At 37.4% G+C, this 18,432-nt stretch overlaps 1 protein-coding gene and 1 long non-coding RNA gene across 2 annotated transcripts in view; both read right to left on the minus strand.

The window, feature by feature from the left end:
* LOC107561663 (echinoderm microtubule-associated protein-like 5) overlaps nucleotides 1-18,432 on the minus strand; it is a 124,969-nt gene that overhangs the window by 88,936 nt on the left and 17,601 nt on the right. The window contains exons 2-3 of the mRNA XM_016246135.1: nucleotides 6,909-7,074; nucleotides 2,948-3,016 (exon numbers count right to left, since the gene is read on the minus strand). Of these exons, the coding sequence (XP_016101621.1) occupies nucleotides 2,948-3,016; nucleotides 6,909-7,074 (235 nt within the window). The remainder of the gene's footprint in view (nucleotides 1-2,947; nucleotides 3,017-6,908; nucleotides 7,075-18,432) is intronic.
* Nucleotides 16,603-18,432, minus strand: part of LOC107561680 (uncharacterized) — a 6,697-nt gene continuing 4,867 nt past the window's right edge. The window contains exon 3 of the long non-coding RNA XR_001605885.1: nucleotides 16,603-16,702. This is a non-coding gene — a long non-coding RNA (uncharacterized lncRNA). The remainder of the gene's footprint in view (nucleotides 16,703-18,432) is intronic.

Below are 18,432 nucleotides of genomic sequence, written 5' to 3' on the forward strand. Positions count from 1 at the left end.
GTGGAGCGGTCGGTAGCAATGCAGTTGTGTCCTAAGCTCCCCTCCCGGGCCTGTAGGCATTCGTCTGGTCTGACCGGCGGTGCTTATACGGCTAGTGGAGAAGCTGTATCCACCTTACACGCTATGGCGTTACTGCAGTTTCATCAGGCCAAAACACTGAAGGACCTGCACAAGGGTGGTCACGATCCGGAAATACTGAAAGAGCTAAGAAACGTCACTGACCTTGCGCACCAAGCGACGAAGGTCACAGCGAGTTCTCTGGGTCGTGCGATGTCCACACGACCCAGATGCCCACATGCTAATATCGAAGTCTGTTAGTATAAATTGTTAATTAAATCCCCTGTGAGCAGCACGCCTAGCAAAAAAGTATACTTCAAGTTAATTTAAGTTCAAATATATTTTCCAAGAATATTTAAGTATACTAAAATCAAAGTACTAGTAGTATACTTGTAAAGTATACTGTTAGTTTACTAGCTATATACTTTTGTAGTTTATGAAAGTATTTTCTATTACTTCACACTTTGAAGTATTCTTTAGGTAACCTACTAGATTAATAGCTTTATACTGCAAGTATACCTGTAAGTTTTCTTAAAGTGAATTTAACATCATACTTACAGGGCCAGATTTATTAAACAGGGCAAAATGTATACTAAAAGTGTTCTCCCCTATCTTTAGTTTAAAAGTAGGGATGTAACGATTACCGGTTTGACGATAAATCATGATAAAATTTCCAACAGTTAGTATTACCATTTCATATTTTAATTATCATTAAAACCGTATTAGATTACCGTGATTTGAACAACTCACGATAAATAAATACTGTCCACCATAAAGCACAGTTTTCAGTAACAGTCTCACGTGCGCACAGCACAGAGTAGTTTCGTTTTGAGTGAAAACAGGGCGGAAAAGCTGGGAGGTTTTAAAAGAGTGCCAAGGGAATTATACAAATGAATATATGAATTAATTAATTATATGAATGTACTTCTGAAGGTTCTGACTGTCGTCAGAAAAGATTTGATGGCATTTTGTTTTCATCTTCGCTCCATGTAATACCTAAAGGAAGTGTTCTTAATCGCAATACTGCTTTGTCCACGGAGGTTACAGGAAACAGCTTTTCCATAAGCGCCACCTGCTGTCAGTGAGTGGATTTACAAAGACTTATATTTACATTCAGCCTGTGTGCAGTTTCTGTCTGGCCAAAAACGGACCGAATTTGCATGCCCTTGTGGCTTATGTGGATTCTACACATTTAAACAATTCAGATAAGTTATCTAGAATTATTTATGGAGCAGATAAAATACATATAATCATTTATTAATCAATTCTGATTTTGACTTAACTGTTTTCTTTAATTAAATTATTATTGTCAGTTTCTTGTAGAAGTCAATCCCAGAATGCACTGTATCAAGAAGCTTCAATGATGTTCATGAAGACATCATAAAAGTAATCCATATGAATCAACACACAAACATTAAGCACATCAAATATGGTAAGTGCAAGCTCAATCATGCTAGTTTGAAGTGTGAAAACCAAGCAGAACCAGTGAGGTTTGTTCTCATATGTCAAGCAAGCACATTTGAGCTTCTGTTTAGCATAATTGATGAGTTATAAGTATGTGCATTGATCAATGTTTATTATATGTGAATAAAAGCTTAAAATTGTGGTTGTGTGGACTTTCAACGGATGGACAAAAATGATGAGAGAATATTAAAAATATCTTCATTTGTGTTTTGAAGATGACTGAAAGTCTGTAAACTATAATTATGATGTTAAATTCCCTTAAAGAAATCTTACAGGTATACTTGCAGTACAAAAACTATTAGTTTACTTAAAGAATACTTCAAAGTGTGCGTTCATAAACCAAAAATTGGGCTAGACATAAATAGCTAGCAAACTAACAGTATTACAAGCAATGTTGGGTGTAACACATTACAAGTAAAGTGAGTTACGTAACAACGTGAGAGTGAGTAAATGTTGACAGAATTTTAATTTTTGTGTGAACTCTCCCTTTAATGATAAGAATCAGTAGTCTGGGAGTAAAGTTTTCATTTAGTGAGCAAGACCTAGGTTCAAATCTCTGCCTAATTTTTTTCAAATACTTTTTTAATAGATTCGACCTTTTTGTCAGTGATCACTGTGAGTTTTGTTATTTAACTTCCCTATCTCACCTACACTTGACTACAGCGTAACACAGGACGAGGATCATGTGACCTCCAATACTTTCCCTAATACTCGAATTTGTGTAACTTTTCATTTGCCCACAAAACTCATGGTCACAACTGTTTGTGTTGCTGGAAATCGCATTATAAAAAAATGACTTTGTTTGATGTATGTGTGAACTTCCGCTTACAAGGCATGTATGCAGGTGGCAGCCAGCAAGATCATTTTTTGGAAAGGGGCTTCTGCAATGTGGCTTTAGAACACTCTCTGAACCCATCTGAACCATCTCACAGTAAAGACAGAGGGAGACCAGCACTATACTTCAACAATTTAAAGGTAGCTGAAGATTTCTCACTGGGCTTTGATTAAGTGACAGTAAAAGGCAAACTATGTGTTTAATATTGAATAGCTTTTGAGAAATTAAAGCTAACATGAAATCAAATGGACCATTTACTCTTAATACATGTTCCTGGTTGTATTATAAACAATTAACTGAAGCAAATTACTCAAAAACAAATGTTATAACTAGCTCTTCCACTGAAACGAAGGCTATTGCTTAATGTTAACTGATATCCATTCCAAATCCATTCCTCACAAATGTTTTAGTGAATTCTGTCTCCATTCTTGTATGCATATCCCACTGAACTCACTACAATGAAGTGCAAACAGCAATTTACATTGACTTTCACAAGTCCAAGATTACAAGTGTATTTCATTACAGACTCATCTGAAGCCAAAAACAAAATAGGAATAGGATAAATGAATACAGAAAGAGAAAAGGCAGTACCTTGATATGTTTGACTCCACAGCTCACTAGCTTGCTTTGCTGATACAGGTCCCATGATATGTCAAATATCTTTATGAAACAGAGGAAGACAATAACAGTATGATTTATTATATTAGTAGGTATTTTCAGAATTCAAGCCCTTTTAAATACTGTAATTTCAAAATTATGGTTGAAATTATGTTGGACAATTTCTCTATTTTTCATTTCCTAACAAAGACAGAAAGCTTGTTCAGCACTAGTGCACTAAAATGCAGTACAAATGAGAATGCAGGAAGGATGTATTAAATTGATCAAAAGTGACAGCAACGACATTTATAATGTTACAAAAGATTTCTACTTCAAATAAATGCTGTTCTTTTGAACTTTCTATTCATCAAATAATCTTGAAACAAATGTATCATGGTTTTCATAAAAAAATTAAGCAGCACAGCTGTTTTCAAACATTGATAATGATAAATGTTTCTTGAGAAGCTAATCAGAATGTTAGACTGATTTCTGAAGGATCGTGTGACACTGAAGACTGGAGTAATGGCTGCTGAAAATTCTGTAATTTTATAATGAAGTACTATTTAATATGTCTGAACTACTTGTGTGTGTTACAGAGCCAGAGAAATCAGTAAAGAAAATGAAAGACAAAGTCCCTGACTGAAGTGTGTGCAAATGTGTGTTTTGGCCCCAAGGATGTGCCATCTTTAGTTGCAGTGTTAATTTATGCAAAATGAAATTCATTTCAGTGCATTCCCAGATTCCCTGTATCCAAGCCTTCCTTGCTAACATGATTATGGCTGTCTGTTTGCAATGTATAATTGTAATATATGAGTTACTCTGTGTAGACTGACTGAAACTAAAGGACCGAAGAAAGTCCACTAGATAATGAGAAGACAAAGGAAACATTACACTGCCTGTCTGCCGTTTGTAATGGTGTGTGTGTGTTTGTTTGTTTGTTTGTGTGTGTGTGTGTACCTACTTAACCATATTTTGGGGACAAATTTGTACCCAAAAGTGAGCTAAACCTGACAAAATCTCCAAAAACCTCCCTTTGGGGACGTCCTCATTTGTAAAACTGGTATAAAAATAAAGTAAACAAGTTTTTTTTTAATTGTAAAAAAGTTTCCTGTTAGTGGTAGGTTTTGGTGTAGGGCAATAGAATATACAGTTTATACAGTATTAAAACCATTACGCCTATGGAATGTCCCCATTTAGATAGCTAAGTAAATGTTGACCCATCCCTTACACCTTAACCCATCCTTAAACCTACCCATACCACCAAACCTGTCCCTAACTTTCCCCGTTTCCCACCTCAATAGCAGCAAAAGTGTTTTGCGATACAATATGAACACAATAAGTACATTGTACTTATTTTTTTATATAAGTACATAGTAGTTAAAAACACCCAACACCCAAATTCTAGTTTCCCTCTGGTGCTTATGACATTGTGCAAGCATTCATGTGCACCTGTTTCAAAATTATGATCATTCTGACATGAGTTGAAGGCAGCAAGACAATCTTGGTTACAAAACACATGCGAACGAGATGGAAAAAATCACTTTCAGGACTTTTTTTTTCCAGCTGTTGACAAATAAAAACATTGGCCAATCAGAATCCACCCGACTCTGAAGCGCTTAAGCATTTAAAGCTATTATTTCATTATTGTGCATTGGTGTGGGCGTTAATATAGTTATTATTATAGTTATTGCTCTTCAAGGGGCCTTTAACATTGTAAAACATATATGAATCTGTCACCATCTGTATACGTCCAACTATTGGAACTAAATTGCCAGAAGCTTCTCAAAACTGCATTTTTCTCTCAAACTGTGCACAAATCATGTGTAATCTTCCCAAATGGTGTTTGCTGAGGGGACCTCATTAGTTCAGTGTCCCTTTGATGTGAGTTTGCTGTTTTCCACCTCTGTCCCATCAAACCTGATGCATCAGTTTTCTTCTAAGCTTGCACCACGCTGGCTAGGGCTAAAACGGAGTGCCTTGAGTCAATTATGGGATGCTAAACCTTTGATGAATTTGAGAAGAAAAGTTTTGCTTTAGACACCCCGGGTCTTTGAGGGAGAGCATCTCGCCGCTCCTCTCTTTGCCGTTTCATCTGACAGTGTGAAATAAATCATGAGGCCAATTTCTTGCTGAAACTCTGCAAATCACTTTCTCAGCTCTACTGGGGGAGCTGAGGGGTGAATTATCTCAGATAAAGTGAGAGTGAGCAAAGAAATGTGAAATGTCAAGGTACGATTTTCCATTCTATCCCTCTATCATCTCCTCCAGTGAGTTGGAGTGCTTTTGATAAATTGACACTGTAACCCAACTCTCATCTACTTTAGCCTTCTATTGTACAATGTTACAAATTCAATAAATCACATTTACACTGAAAGCATTACACACTGCCATCTGTCTACACAGTATGATATGTGTTTTTGATTAAATAAAGCTGGTTAAGGTCCCCGTGCTCCCTGCTGTTGTTAAATCAATATCACACTAACTACTTGCCAGAAATGTATTTGAATAATAAAATTATTATTGTAAATAAGTCGTATAATAGTGTAATAACATTTAAAATAATTAATTATATCACATTTCTGACTAAATCTGACTGGTTACAGTCAGTGTTAATACAGCAACTTTGCAATTTTGAAATGACTGTAATGATTTGAAATGGCTGAAATACTAATTTCCTGCTGCGGTACCAGATGCGCTTTCACATTTTCTTATATAAGACTGAGAATGCAGTGTTTGTGTGTGTGTGTGTTTTATATAGTCTGTTGTGCTGTATGTTTCACAGAGTTATCTGTAACCTGTTTAGTGTGATTCAGTGGGGACACTGAAAAATGGCCCCTAGAGTTCAAATGAATAGTGCTGTTTCGTTCTGTTTTTTGTTTGCCGCTTGATGTTTCTCACTCAAAAAGTAATGGCAGCGCATAATCATAGAGTAGCACAACTTTGCATTGGCAATAGTGTGATCTTTAACAACATTTTGTCCTACCGGCAGAAAAATAGTGGACCAACCATTCAGTCATAGTCTGGAGCCCTAAAAAGGAGGCAGAACGATTGTGTGCTGTGTTTTTTGAACAAATCAGTTGAGAAAATGATTCAAGGACTAATTAAACACAGTCCCTTGTTTCATTCCTGAATGAACTAGCATTTTTGAACAAATTGATTTGAGTGAATGACTCACTAACTCATTTATAAAAACAGGCACCTAATTTGTTTTCTGAATGAATCATGAATTTTGAGCTAACTGATTAAGTGAATAATTCAATGACGCACTCATAAAGTCACTTTTGTTTTTAAATCGACTGAATGAATGATTCAATTTCTGAAATATGCAAATACAGACACAAACAGTAAAAGTCTCAGTGCAGTGAGACCTCTTGTATCTGCACTCTTGGAATGCTGTTTGACCAATCAGTTTCAAGGGCTGCAACTAACTGTAGTAACACGAGCTATACAACACTGCTTGATTTGGTCTAGATAGGGCAGTTCTTACTTAGTGCAACATCAATAGCTTTTTCAAAAAGCTCTGAAAATTCACGTGCAGCCGTTTTATTGAACAATGTTGAAGTGTAGTTGACCAGAAAGTGCTGCAAGAACATATCAGTATATGACGGAAGTTTCTAAAGCCATTATCTTCTAGACATTGTCAAACCTCACAATGCTGCTTCATGTTGAGGGTAAAATTTGGCAATGTTCCAGAGTTTGTCATTTGATGTTATCACTGAGGATTTTGCATGTTGTTTCTGTCTAGGTGACAACCAGCAGCTCCGGCAGACACACAATTATACAGTCTGACACACACTGTCACACTGTGGGAGTCACACCGTTGGTGTGTTCGCAGATGTGACTTCAACAACTAATAATAAACTTCACAGCACTTCATACTGAGAGATGAATCTTATGAGTTCATAACAATGTCAACTTCTTGCTATAAAGTGAAATCTTTCTTATTGCTCAGAACACTCACCTGTCCATCAAGGTCGAAGGCAAGACAGGAGATACCGTGTGTGTGCATGTCTTTCAATATGGACACTGTCTGCACAGTATATGAGTCCCACACACAGATATACGGCTCCTTTCCAACCTGTCCTGTGGCCACCAGCACTCGCTCTGGATGCAGGGCTAAACTGTAGAAAGAGAATTACAATGAAGTTAAGATATTAAAAGGCCAATTAATCAAAATATTTTACCATTTCAAGTTTATTGCAACAGCTGAAAACCATGCCTGTGAAAACATAATCTGTGCAAATATGTCAGCACAAACACTTTTTCAACTATATCAGATGATAAATATTTGAACCACAAATATTAATGCCTGAAACATATTTTATGCAAATATGTGAACTAATGGTCAACGAATAAGGTTTTTTTTAATGGTCAATGATATTATCATAGGGTCTGTTCAGACTTCATCACTTGACGCATTTTTACTGATCAGATAGCTATCCTATTTGTGACCCTGGACCACAAAACCAGTCTTAAGTCGCTGGGGTATATTTGTAGCAATAGCCAAAAATGCATTGAATGGGTCAAAATGACCCATACATGGGTCTTCTTTCATGGGTCTTTCTTTTATGCCAAAAATCATTAGGACATTAAAGGGGTCATATGATGCAATTTAAATTTTTCCTTTCTCTTTGGAGTGTTACAAGCTCTTGGTGCATAAAGAAGATGTGTAAATTTGCAAAGACTAAAGTCTCAAATCCAAAGAGATATTCTTTATAAAAGTTAAGAGTCAACCACGCCTACCTAAAACGGCTCGTTCTAACACGCCCCCACATGTCTACGTCACGATGTGGGAAGATTTGCATAATGCCGCCCAAATGTTCACACAAAGAAAGAAGGCGTAACTTATATCGAGGACGATATCCGCTTCGTCATGCCTAGAGCTGATCCATGCTGGTCGCTGAGGGAATACCATCAACTTCGCGCTGTGGATCGCCGGATCGGCTTTCAACGTGGACAAAGCGGAGTCCAGCACAGGGTCGTCACATGTGGTTGCCGCAAGCCCACCGGCCGCTCCTTCCTCGAATCCGCCGGCCGTTCCTCACTCTAGCCGCAGGCCTCCGCTCACTCAAGGCCGCCATGTGAAAGCAAAACTACTTTGTTTGGCCTTCCAAAAGAGGACACGACTAGAAATCAGTGGTTAAGTTGTATTTACAACACTGTTCCAGAACAGTTCAACCCAAATATTCATTTGTGTGCAGCACATTTTATGGAGGACTGTTTCCTGATCCTGGAAGAGTAGACTATAATGCCGGCTGTTCTGACTCACAGACTGTAAGTACGTTTTCATTTAAAGGATTTGCCACTGATGATTCAAACGCGAGTTTTGAGCAGTGTAGGGTAGCGTTTGTTTGTCATTTCTCCAATCACAAATGCAGACATGGTTTTATGTTTACGCGGCGCGATGCAACACAATGCGTAAAAAGACAGTATAAGTCATTATAATCCGTAATTATGTCCCCACAGGATGCAACAAACGCCTTGTTTATAATGGGTTTTAATGTTTTTGTCTCGTCGCTCCGCCTGACAGGGCATCACAGTATGTTAAGGGGCGTAACATTTCCGTCACACGCTTGAGGTATTCAGCCAATCACAATGCACTAGATAGCTGGCCAATCATTTCAGACGATGAGCTTTGTAAAAATCGACGCGTTTCAGAAAGGCGGGGCATAGAGGAGAAACAATAATGTACAGTATGATATATATAATATACAGTATTGAGTTGGTGTATAAATCTCAATTTTAAAAAATTGACCCTTATGACTGGTTTTGTGGTCCAGGGTCACACAGATGTGTCTCTGTAAAACAAATACAAATCCAGTCTTCAATTGGCGAATGTTGAGTTTCATGTGTGGTAATTTGTGCATCTGCTTGCTGAAGACCCCACTTTTATTTTTTGCCATTTTGAGATGAGTAAAATTTACATATGTGGCTTTAACAACCAAATGCATTTACACTTGTTCATTTGTGTCTGAAATGCGTCTCAAACACCTTGTGAAATGGTTTGCATGATTGGATTGCAATCCAATTCAAAAGTGTTTTGGAATGGTATTTACATCTAGTCACTTCAAGGTATATAATTTTGCAGTACGAAGTGCATTCTCACCACAGCCACAAGGGGCGCTATAGCACTCATTAGCATAAACTGTCTTGCTCTACAGTCTATTTTCACAGGTCAGCTGTCATGTTGAAACAACAGTTTGAGAAGCAAATTAGTTAAAGTAAACTTCTTTACAGCAGGCTCTAATGCTGTTTCATGCATTCTGACTTTACACTGTTAAAGAGTTGGATTCTCATGCTAAACATGGCCAAAGTTTCAAAAAATTAGTTGGACGTACGACAGAGAATTCTGTGCCAAACACACTCCTTCAGGGTTAGTTTAAGTTTCAGGAAGCTTTTTTTTCGAGTATGGCCCTGTATGACGTCATAAAGGGCAGAATTCCTTGTATGGGCATTTCTCCCGGAAAAGTGAGCGCACACATCAACCAGAGCGAGAGCAAGAGCACGGCTATCAATGTGCTTCACTCGGGTTACGGAAGTCGTCGGCAGCGCTGCACAGGACTTGCTCGAAAAGGATTTGTCCTTTTGTTTTCGTAGAGAAGCGTAAAGCTGTATCTGTCTTTTAGAAATCTGATAAAACTAAAGACTCTTTGGAGATATGAAGGATGCAATACTACTGTGACGAGTGGGGTGGTGCCGAGAGCCGTGGGAACGGAGCGAGGCCAGTGGAGTAAATGATAATGAGCGACACCTGCGCCACTCACCGTTCTCGAGTCCCATGGAGGAGCTCCGGAAGGATAAAAGGAGGAGTAACGACAGTGAAGGATGAGAGAGGGCCAGGCCTGGACTTTATGTTGTTTTTGTTTTATTATGTTTTATGCGGCAGTCCAGGGGTGCCGGACAGGGGGTAATATTGGAACAGAGTAACAGCGGCCCATGGCAAGGGGGGGCGATCGCGATCCCTAGACCCGACCCCCCCACCCACCCACCAATGAACGAGATAATGCAATCATGAACATTACACCTTCCAGAAATACATTACTAATATTTGGTGATTGTCCTGTTTGAAATCCAGCCTTGATTTATACAGATAACTGATAAAATCTTTTAAGAAGGGGGTGTACGATTGTGGACAGCTATAGTAAGACCAGCTATCGCTGATTATCATTTCCCACAATCAGAAGTGAAAGTGAGAAAAGGGCTTTTAGTTATCAGAGCCCCATGAAGAAATAATCTGGAAAGCATGCTATCTTCTGCAACCTAAGACTCATGAAACTGGCTCAGATAAAGTCTGCCAACACAGCATATCTGTGTGTTTTAGATTTAAATGTAGTCAACATTCATTCCATTCCTTCTATTTTTTGAAATAAGCTTATATTTTTTATTCCACAGCATGTAGTATTTTCCATAATACTGCCCCGGTGTAAAAATAGCACAGACGTGAGGTGGAAAAATCAGGTCATCGCGGTTCATGGAGCAGTTCACTCTCACCATCACACTAGACCACCAAATTCATTCAGGCTTGCCTTCACATGCCCTAGGAAATCCCAGAAGCATCCAAATGTTGCGTAACATCTGTCCAGCTTTACTACGCTCACTCCTTCACACACACACACACACACACACACAATTTTCCATATTTATCAGCAGTGTAAAGGCAATCGCAAATCTTTTTTTGTTTTTGTTTTTTTACATGCACTGGACATGTATTTGACCATCGCGCTCATGTCTCTAAAGGCCAATTCACACCGCACAGACAAATGCCAACAAACGCCAACAATCAAGTTGGCTGTTGGATTTAGAATTTTATGAAAAATAACTGTCATGTTCACACTACCCCAACAAACACTAACAAACTTCGAGTCACAGAGAGTCAAGTAACACCGTGTCTACACCGGACGCGACAGTTGTCACATCGCGCCGCATCCAGTGTAGACAAGCGTCACTGATTATAATCAATAGAACCTCATTGTATTTTGTCGTGTCCGGTGTAAATGGTGTAACATCGGGGAAGTCTGACTGGGGAAGAAATGGATGATCCTGTAGCCACAATCAAAATGTTACTGTTATTAATGTCTTTGCGTGTCATTCTTCGCCTGAAAGACGGCGAATAAAACGAAAGTGGTTGAAGCTCGCTTTGAGTGAAATATGCTCATCATTATGGCAACGGTTCGTGGCCACATCAGATTACATCAGAGTTTGTTGTCGTTTGTTGGAAAATAATTTCACACTGCTCAGACATTCCACGACCCAACAAACGCCGATTAGGCATGTTCAGTCGGGTGAAAACAAACTCCAACCAACGCCAACAGGGGTCTGATCCACTGATCCAACAATCTCCAACAGACTGATCATAGTGTGTAAAAACTTAGCCATTTCTTAATATTTATATAGTCAGACATAGTAAACATTAGGGATGCACCGATATGAAAATTTTGCCCGATACCGATAACCGATTATTCTTTATCACTGGTAAACTGAAGCGCTCTTTTAACTTTACCAAACGCATTCTATATGAGATACATCAGATATACATCAAATAAACACAATATTACAATGTACAATTGCACAAAAGGCTGCAAACGAACAGCGCGCATCTGAAGTGTCTCTGAAGGAAATAATGCATTATTTATCGGCTTTAAGATATCGGCCAAATTTTCTTATCAGGCCGATACCGATAACAGAAAAAATTAGCATTTATAGGCCGATACCGATATGGTGGCCGATATATCGTGCATCCCTAGTAAACATTAATTAAAATTCATGTAGCATTAAAAGTGAATCCCATCACTTTTATTTTATTGTTTACTACATTAATATATTGTAGATTCTTGAATGCTAATTATAGGAAAATAACTGGGAAAGCAGCAGCCTTTTCTAAATGAAAGGGTCAGAATACTGTATTAACTACTATTAAGTAGAGATAACAGAAGGCTATTTATTAGCACTTAAGAAGTTTTTTTGCCTGACAGGATCAGCTCACTTGGCTCCATGTCTAATTCAATGTGTGTCATAAACATGGCAAATGTAGCATTTTGTCATGCTACACTACTCCTTGGAAATAATAGCTCATTAATGGAAAAGCTACATTATTATGAAAACATCTTGAGTTACTGTCATGCTACTGTTGCTACTTTTAACTTCTCTTCAACACTGTTTGAAACTTTGAAGAGCAGAGGGTGAGTTGAGGTGGATGATGTTTTTAAATCTCTATGTAAGAAACTTCTATTTGGAGCTCAATGAAAAAGATTTTTGCGCTGTTTGAAGCTACGCTCATCCAGGCCTTTGAATTGTCCAAGAGACACAATTCCACCAACAATTTAATCAATTTAAATTGAACAATTTAAAGACTATCTGGAGTTCTTTTGCCTGTCTCTCCTGCTCTTGATTGTGTGTGTGTGTGTGTGTGTGTGTGTGTGTGTGTGTGTGTGCGTGCGTGTTTATATTCAGCAAGAGTTTCCAGCTCCCACTGTCTGAGTCTTCAGATGAAGCTTTTTAAGCCTGCCAGGGTGATTCTGCTTGGCAGTGAGGAGGAGTGACTACATTAAAGCCCTGAGGGAGCTGTACCGCTCATGAACATCGCTGTGTGTCTGCCTTGTCTGTCTTTCTTAATCTGCCTCTCTTTCTCCCTGATTCTCTTTTCTCTTATACCTGTTCCCTCTTTCTACAGCAGTAATTCTCAACCAGGGGTACAAGTACTTGAGCAGGTTCCCGGGGAAACTTTGAAAGATTGTTTTGCTTTCTTAAACCTATTATACCAAACACAAATTATGACTTTAAAATAAAAAATATTAGCCCTGTCATAAGATTAAAATGATTACATTTTTGCATTTATATATATTTTTTCATTTTATATATATTTATATAATTTCATTACTTAATTTAAATATGAATGTATTAAATATGAATTAGATAGTATTACATTTTAATTAATTAAAATAAATGACTTTAACATTAATTTCCTTACAAAAAGAAAACAAAATAATATGTATATTATATGCTTAACTTTGCCAGTTTCTTTGGTGTAAATGTATTTGATACACATCAAGACCAGTGATATTTTAGTATTATTTATATAATATTATAGTACTCATATTTTGAATATGAATAAAACAGCTTTTATTTTAGTATTTTAAGTTTTCATTTTAATTTAATTTAGTTTTTTCACTTAATTTTGTTAAGTCTTTTGTCATTTTAATTATTTTTTGATACATTTTTAAATAAATGTATTTTTATTTCTTAACTTAAACTTACTTTATTTCAGATAATTGCCAAGGCAACATTTCTAATTTTTTTTTAAGTTCTTTTAATTTTAAGTTTCTTAAGTTTAAGTTTTTCTTCTAATATTTGAATTTTATTTTATTTCATCTTTATTTCCATTTAACATTTCGTTGTAACAACACAATAACAACACTGACAAAGACTGCAGACTGAGGTGCATTTCTCTCTACCTAATAATAACACTCTTTCCTATTTACATACCATCAATGTCTCAGCCAATCAATATCACATGAACAAAATGCACTTATAAAATAACAGATTAAATATTTGTGAACAAAAGCTACTCAGTGACTTTTTAACCCACCGTATTGACTATCTTTTTCTGATAATGCTAAATGATATTCAATATGAGTCAAAATAAGTAAGAGATGAGTCAATCTCACATAACTGTAGATAGAGCAAAGGCACTAAGCCACAGCACAACTCTCCATCGCAGCCCAACCTTTCTTTCAACGTGAATGAAAAATGATTTAATACGACAAAAGATATAAATAATTGATGCAATTTGCATCCATAATTGACCTGAAGAAACCCACACATTCAGAGGGACTTAAAAATCCTGCAGATGATTTACAGCGAGATGAATACATCACACTCTCTGCCTCATTCTGGAAGAGGAATTCTCTAAGAATTGTGTCTGCTAATAGGGTCATGTATTTCCATACACCATCTGCATTCTAATTCACTGAAGGAATTATGCAAATTTGGTAATGGCGCAAAATTAGTGTCTGGGCGCTAGGGTTGTGACGGTGAGGAAATTTTCCCACTGGTTAATCGACGAGTGATAACACCGGTAATACCGGTATCACCGTTGGGGGGGGGGGGTTAGTTCGTTTGAGTTTCCCTCTTTTCTTCGCTTTCAAATGGCTTGTAAAAGTGCCGTGCGAATTTTACTTTCACTTTCAAATTAGCGGCAAGCAATTGTTCGTTTGAGTTTTCCCTATTTTCCTCGGATTTCTTGGCTTTCAAATAGCTTGAAAAAGTGCCGTGCGCATTTTACTTTCACTTTCATATTAGGGGCAATTCAGCGTTGATTCAATTCGAGCAACAACAATGTCACACTCAGAACTTTTATTAACAAAACGAATAAAAATACAGCATATAGGCCTATGCCTAATAAAATAACAAATTACTTAGGCTACACTTAGTTAAAATAGGTATATAAAACTGAAAATCAGCAAACACTGTGGAACCAAATAAATAAGAAACATAGAACGTTTATTAGCAAAACGAATAAGAAAGCTTGGAGGCACGGTATGTACACCTTGATGTAAAATAAAATACACAAAGTTTAAATAAAGTAATCAGCAAATACTGTGGAACCAAATAAATAAGAAACGAATGTTAAAAAAAAAAAACTTCCATTCAATAGGCTTTTCAAAATCGAAAATATTGCCAAACGGGTGCCTTTGCATTTCCTTTCTAAACAATCTTCTGCCATCGTCTTGTCTTTCTCACCTCACTCTTGTCAGTCAGCTCGACTCACTCTCCTCACCTGATAAATAAATTCTGACTCCTGCTCCGTTCGCGCACGGTTCGGCACACTGCATTGAGCGTTTAGTTTTTAAAAGTATCTGTCCTCGAACTGAACTAGGATAAATTATTTTTTTTACTATAAAAAAATCAAAACGGCGGTGGGGGGCGGTGCCGCGGTAGGCAAATGACGTAACCGGTGTTGCGGCTTAACACCGGTATAACCGAAAACACCATCTATCGCAGCAAGCCTACTGGGCGCTGCAAGTGGTGCCTAAGGGGTTCGCAAAAATTTAAGAGAAATTAGAGGAAATTTTTATGTAAATTCAGTCTGTGTACTCACATATACAGTGGGGAAAAAAAGTATTTAGTCAGCCACCAATTGTGCAAGTTCTCCCACTTAAAAAGATGAGAGAGGCCTGTAATTTTCATCATAGGTATACCTCAACTATGAGAGACAAAATGAGAAAAAAAAATCCAGAAAATCACATTGTAGGATTTTTAAAGAATTTATTTGCAAATTATGGTGGAAAATAAGTATTTGGTCAATAACAAAATTGCATCTCAATACTTTGTTATATACCCTTTGGTGGCAATGACAGAGGTCAAACGTTTTCTGTAAGTCTTCACAAGGTTGTCACACACTGTTGCTGGTATTTTGGCCCATTCCTCCATGCAGATCTCATATAGAGCAGTAATGTTTTGGGGATGTCGCTGGGCAACACGGATTTTCAACTCCCTCCAAAGATTTTCTATGGGGTTGAGATCTGGAGACTGGCTAGGCCACTCCAGGACCTTGAAATGCTTCTTACGAAGCCACTCCTTCATTGCCCGGGCGGTGTGTTTGGGATCATTGTCATGCTGAAAGACCCAGCCACATTTCATCTTCAATGCCCCTGCTGATGGAAGGAGGTTTTCACTCAAAATCTCACGATACATGGCCCCATTCATTCTTTCGTTTACACAGATCAGTCGTCCTGGTCCCTTTGCAGAAAAACAGCCCCAAAGCATGATATTTCCACCCCCACGGTGGGGGGCGGTGCCGCGGTAGGCAAATGACGTAACCGGTGTTGCGGCTTAACACCGGTATAACCGAAAACACCATCTATCGCAGCAAGCCTACTGGGCGCTGCAAGTGGTGCCTAAGGGGTTCGCAAAAATTTAAGAGAAATTAGAGGAAATTTTTATGTAAATTCAGTCTGTGTACTTTAAGTGGGAGAACTTGCACAATTGGTGGCTGACTAAATACTTTTTTGCCCCACTGTACATATTAAAGAAATATTATCTTTCACAAAATCACCTAATTTTAATTTATTACTATTTTATTATATTGCTATTTTATCATGAGATTAATTGTGATTATTTGATTCAGAACTAGTTTTGTAACAGCTGGAGTAGATATTGTGTAAGCCAACTATTATTTTTGGTCATTTTTATTTCACACTTAATATTTTTCTCACACAATATAAATGTTTTTTAAAGGGGTCATGCAATGGAGAATCAAATGTTCTTGATATTTACATATATAAGAGCGGTTACTCTACAATAAAAACAGGTAACACTTTATTTTAATAGTCCACTTTAGACATTCAACTACCTATAAATAACTTTGCAACTAAATGTCAACTAGCAGTCATTAGAGTATTAGTAGACTGTCTGCTTAATATCTACTAACACTTTATTTTGATGGTCGCTCAACAGATATTCTACTGACTATAAGTAACTTTGCAAGTACTGCAACTTAATCTACTAACCCTAACTTAACAGTCTACAAATGCTCTAATGAGAGTTAGCTGACGTAGTTGCAAAGTTACTTAAAGGAACACTCCACTATTTTTGAAAATAGGCTAATTTTCCAACTCCCCTAGAGTTAAACAGTTGAGTTTTACCGTTTTCGAATCCATTCAGCCGATCTGCGTGTCTGGTGGTAGCACTTTTAGCTGTAGCTTAGCATAGATCATTGAATCTAATTAGACCGTTAGCATATCGCTAACCCTGGTAATATTTGGTAATATTACTGGTAATATTATATGGTAATAACCCAGGCATATTTGCTGCACCCATGGTACGGCAGCAAAGTTCCTTGATTATTACACCGGAATGAGAGTATAGTTTCTAGCCATATCGGCCTAGAAAATCACAACTTTTCATTTTCCATCGGTCTAAGTACACGATGTAACTACAGAACAGTCAAGTTTTAAATAGGAAAAATATAGAAACTCTTTGGTAATTTTTGAGCGATATGCTAACGGTCTAATCAGATTCAATTATCTATGCTAAGCTACAGCTAAAAGTGCTACCGCCAGACCCAGAGTTCGGCTGAATGGATTCGAAAACGGTAAAACTCAACTGTTTAACTCTAGGGGAGTAGCAAAATTAGCCTATTTTCAAAAATAGCGGAGTGTTCCTTTAAAGTTAGTTTAATGTTTAAAGTGGACTATCGAAATAAAGTGTAACCTAAAAAGATAATGCAAGTTTAAGAACTCAAAACTAACTCTCCAGTTTATTTTAAATATGAATTATTCTATTCTACCCTTCTGAAAAAGCAGGATTGGGAGAATTGTGAAGTCACCATTCTCCTTGACATGCCCATTAACATGCGTCATCGTTGTATGTAATCAAGGAGATGTGTTCTGAACAATAATGTCTGTCCATCAATCACAAGAGCGATATGCTGTTGGATAAAGCTGTTGAGTAAGACCGTCAAACTCAGACGTTGTTCTGTCAGTGGATGTAAAGAAACTGCACCTCCTACAATTCTGCACAGCCTTCCTGAAGACCTAAGCATTAGAAATGCATGGCTGAAGTTTCTTTTTAATGACATGACTGAGCGAGCTGTCATTTGTTCGAGCGAGCGGAATTTTCATTTGTTCTTCACATTTCACAACAGACTCTTTTGTGACTTATTCTAAACATGCCACAAAACAACATCTTTTATTGAAAGATGCGGCAGTGCCAAGCATTTTGTTCTTGGAGTACATTTATTTTTGATCTTACAGTGTGTTTGTAATAAATGTCAAACCAGCATTTAACGCTATTAAGACACCCAGCATATCACAGTTTGAGTGTTGCTAATAAAATCAGTCCAGTGAGGGAGGAAAATTTAAATTTTTACAAATATTGGACCTTTTTGGTGCAATAAACTTTATAAATTAATCTCGAAAAAACATCATATAAAAATCTGAAAAGGCATTTCATGACCCCTTTAAAGTCACCATGAAATCAATTCTTATTTTATGTTTATTATAAGTGATTTATCACATATTTTTTTCTAATTCATGTGCCCCTGCAATCAAAAACATAAACTTACCAACAACATCTCCTCTTTGATGGATAAAACCAAGTACAAACAAGAACCTCTTTCAGCATAAAAAAGATCTGCAAAGTTACAAAGCTCAAAGTCCACTTCAAAAGGAGATATTTTATTTAACAGAAATCACTTTTCAAAAACTACAACGAACGACTCGTTTGGACTACAACGCATATTTTCCGGGATTTGTGACGAAAGGGACGAGACCTGGTTGAGCTGCACTAGAGAAGGCAACAATTGTTATCACTATGTCGTAGACACACTAGCTTTCCCAAGGCAGACGAACTTAGAGTGGTTACAATCATCCGAGTTTAAATCGCGCTCAAATTGATTTGATTTTGACACAATATTTACACTGAAGCTCACAGGCGGCTATGGTAAGGGGCATGACATTTCCAGACCAGGCGCCGAGTGC

The sequence above is a fragment of the Sinocyclocheilus grahami genome, unplaced genomic scaffold (genome assembly GCF_001515645.1).
Source record: "Sinocyclocheilus grahami isolate Dianchi unplaced genomic scaffold, SAMN03320097.WGS_v1.1 scaffold787.1, whole genome shotgun sequence".
Classification (NCBI taxonomy): domain Eukaryota; kingdom Metazoa; phylum Chordata; class Actinopteri; order Cypriniformes; family Cyprinidae; genus Sinocyclocheilus; species Sinocyclocheilus grahami.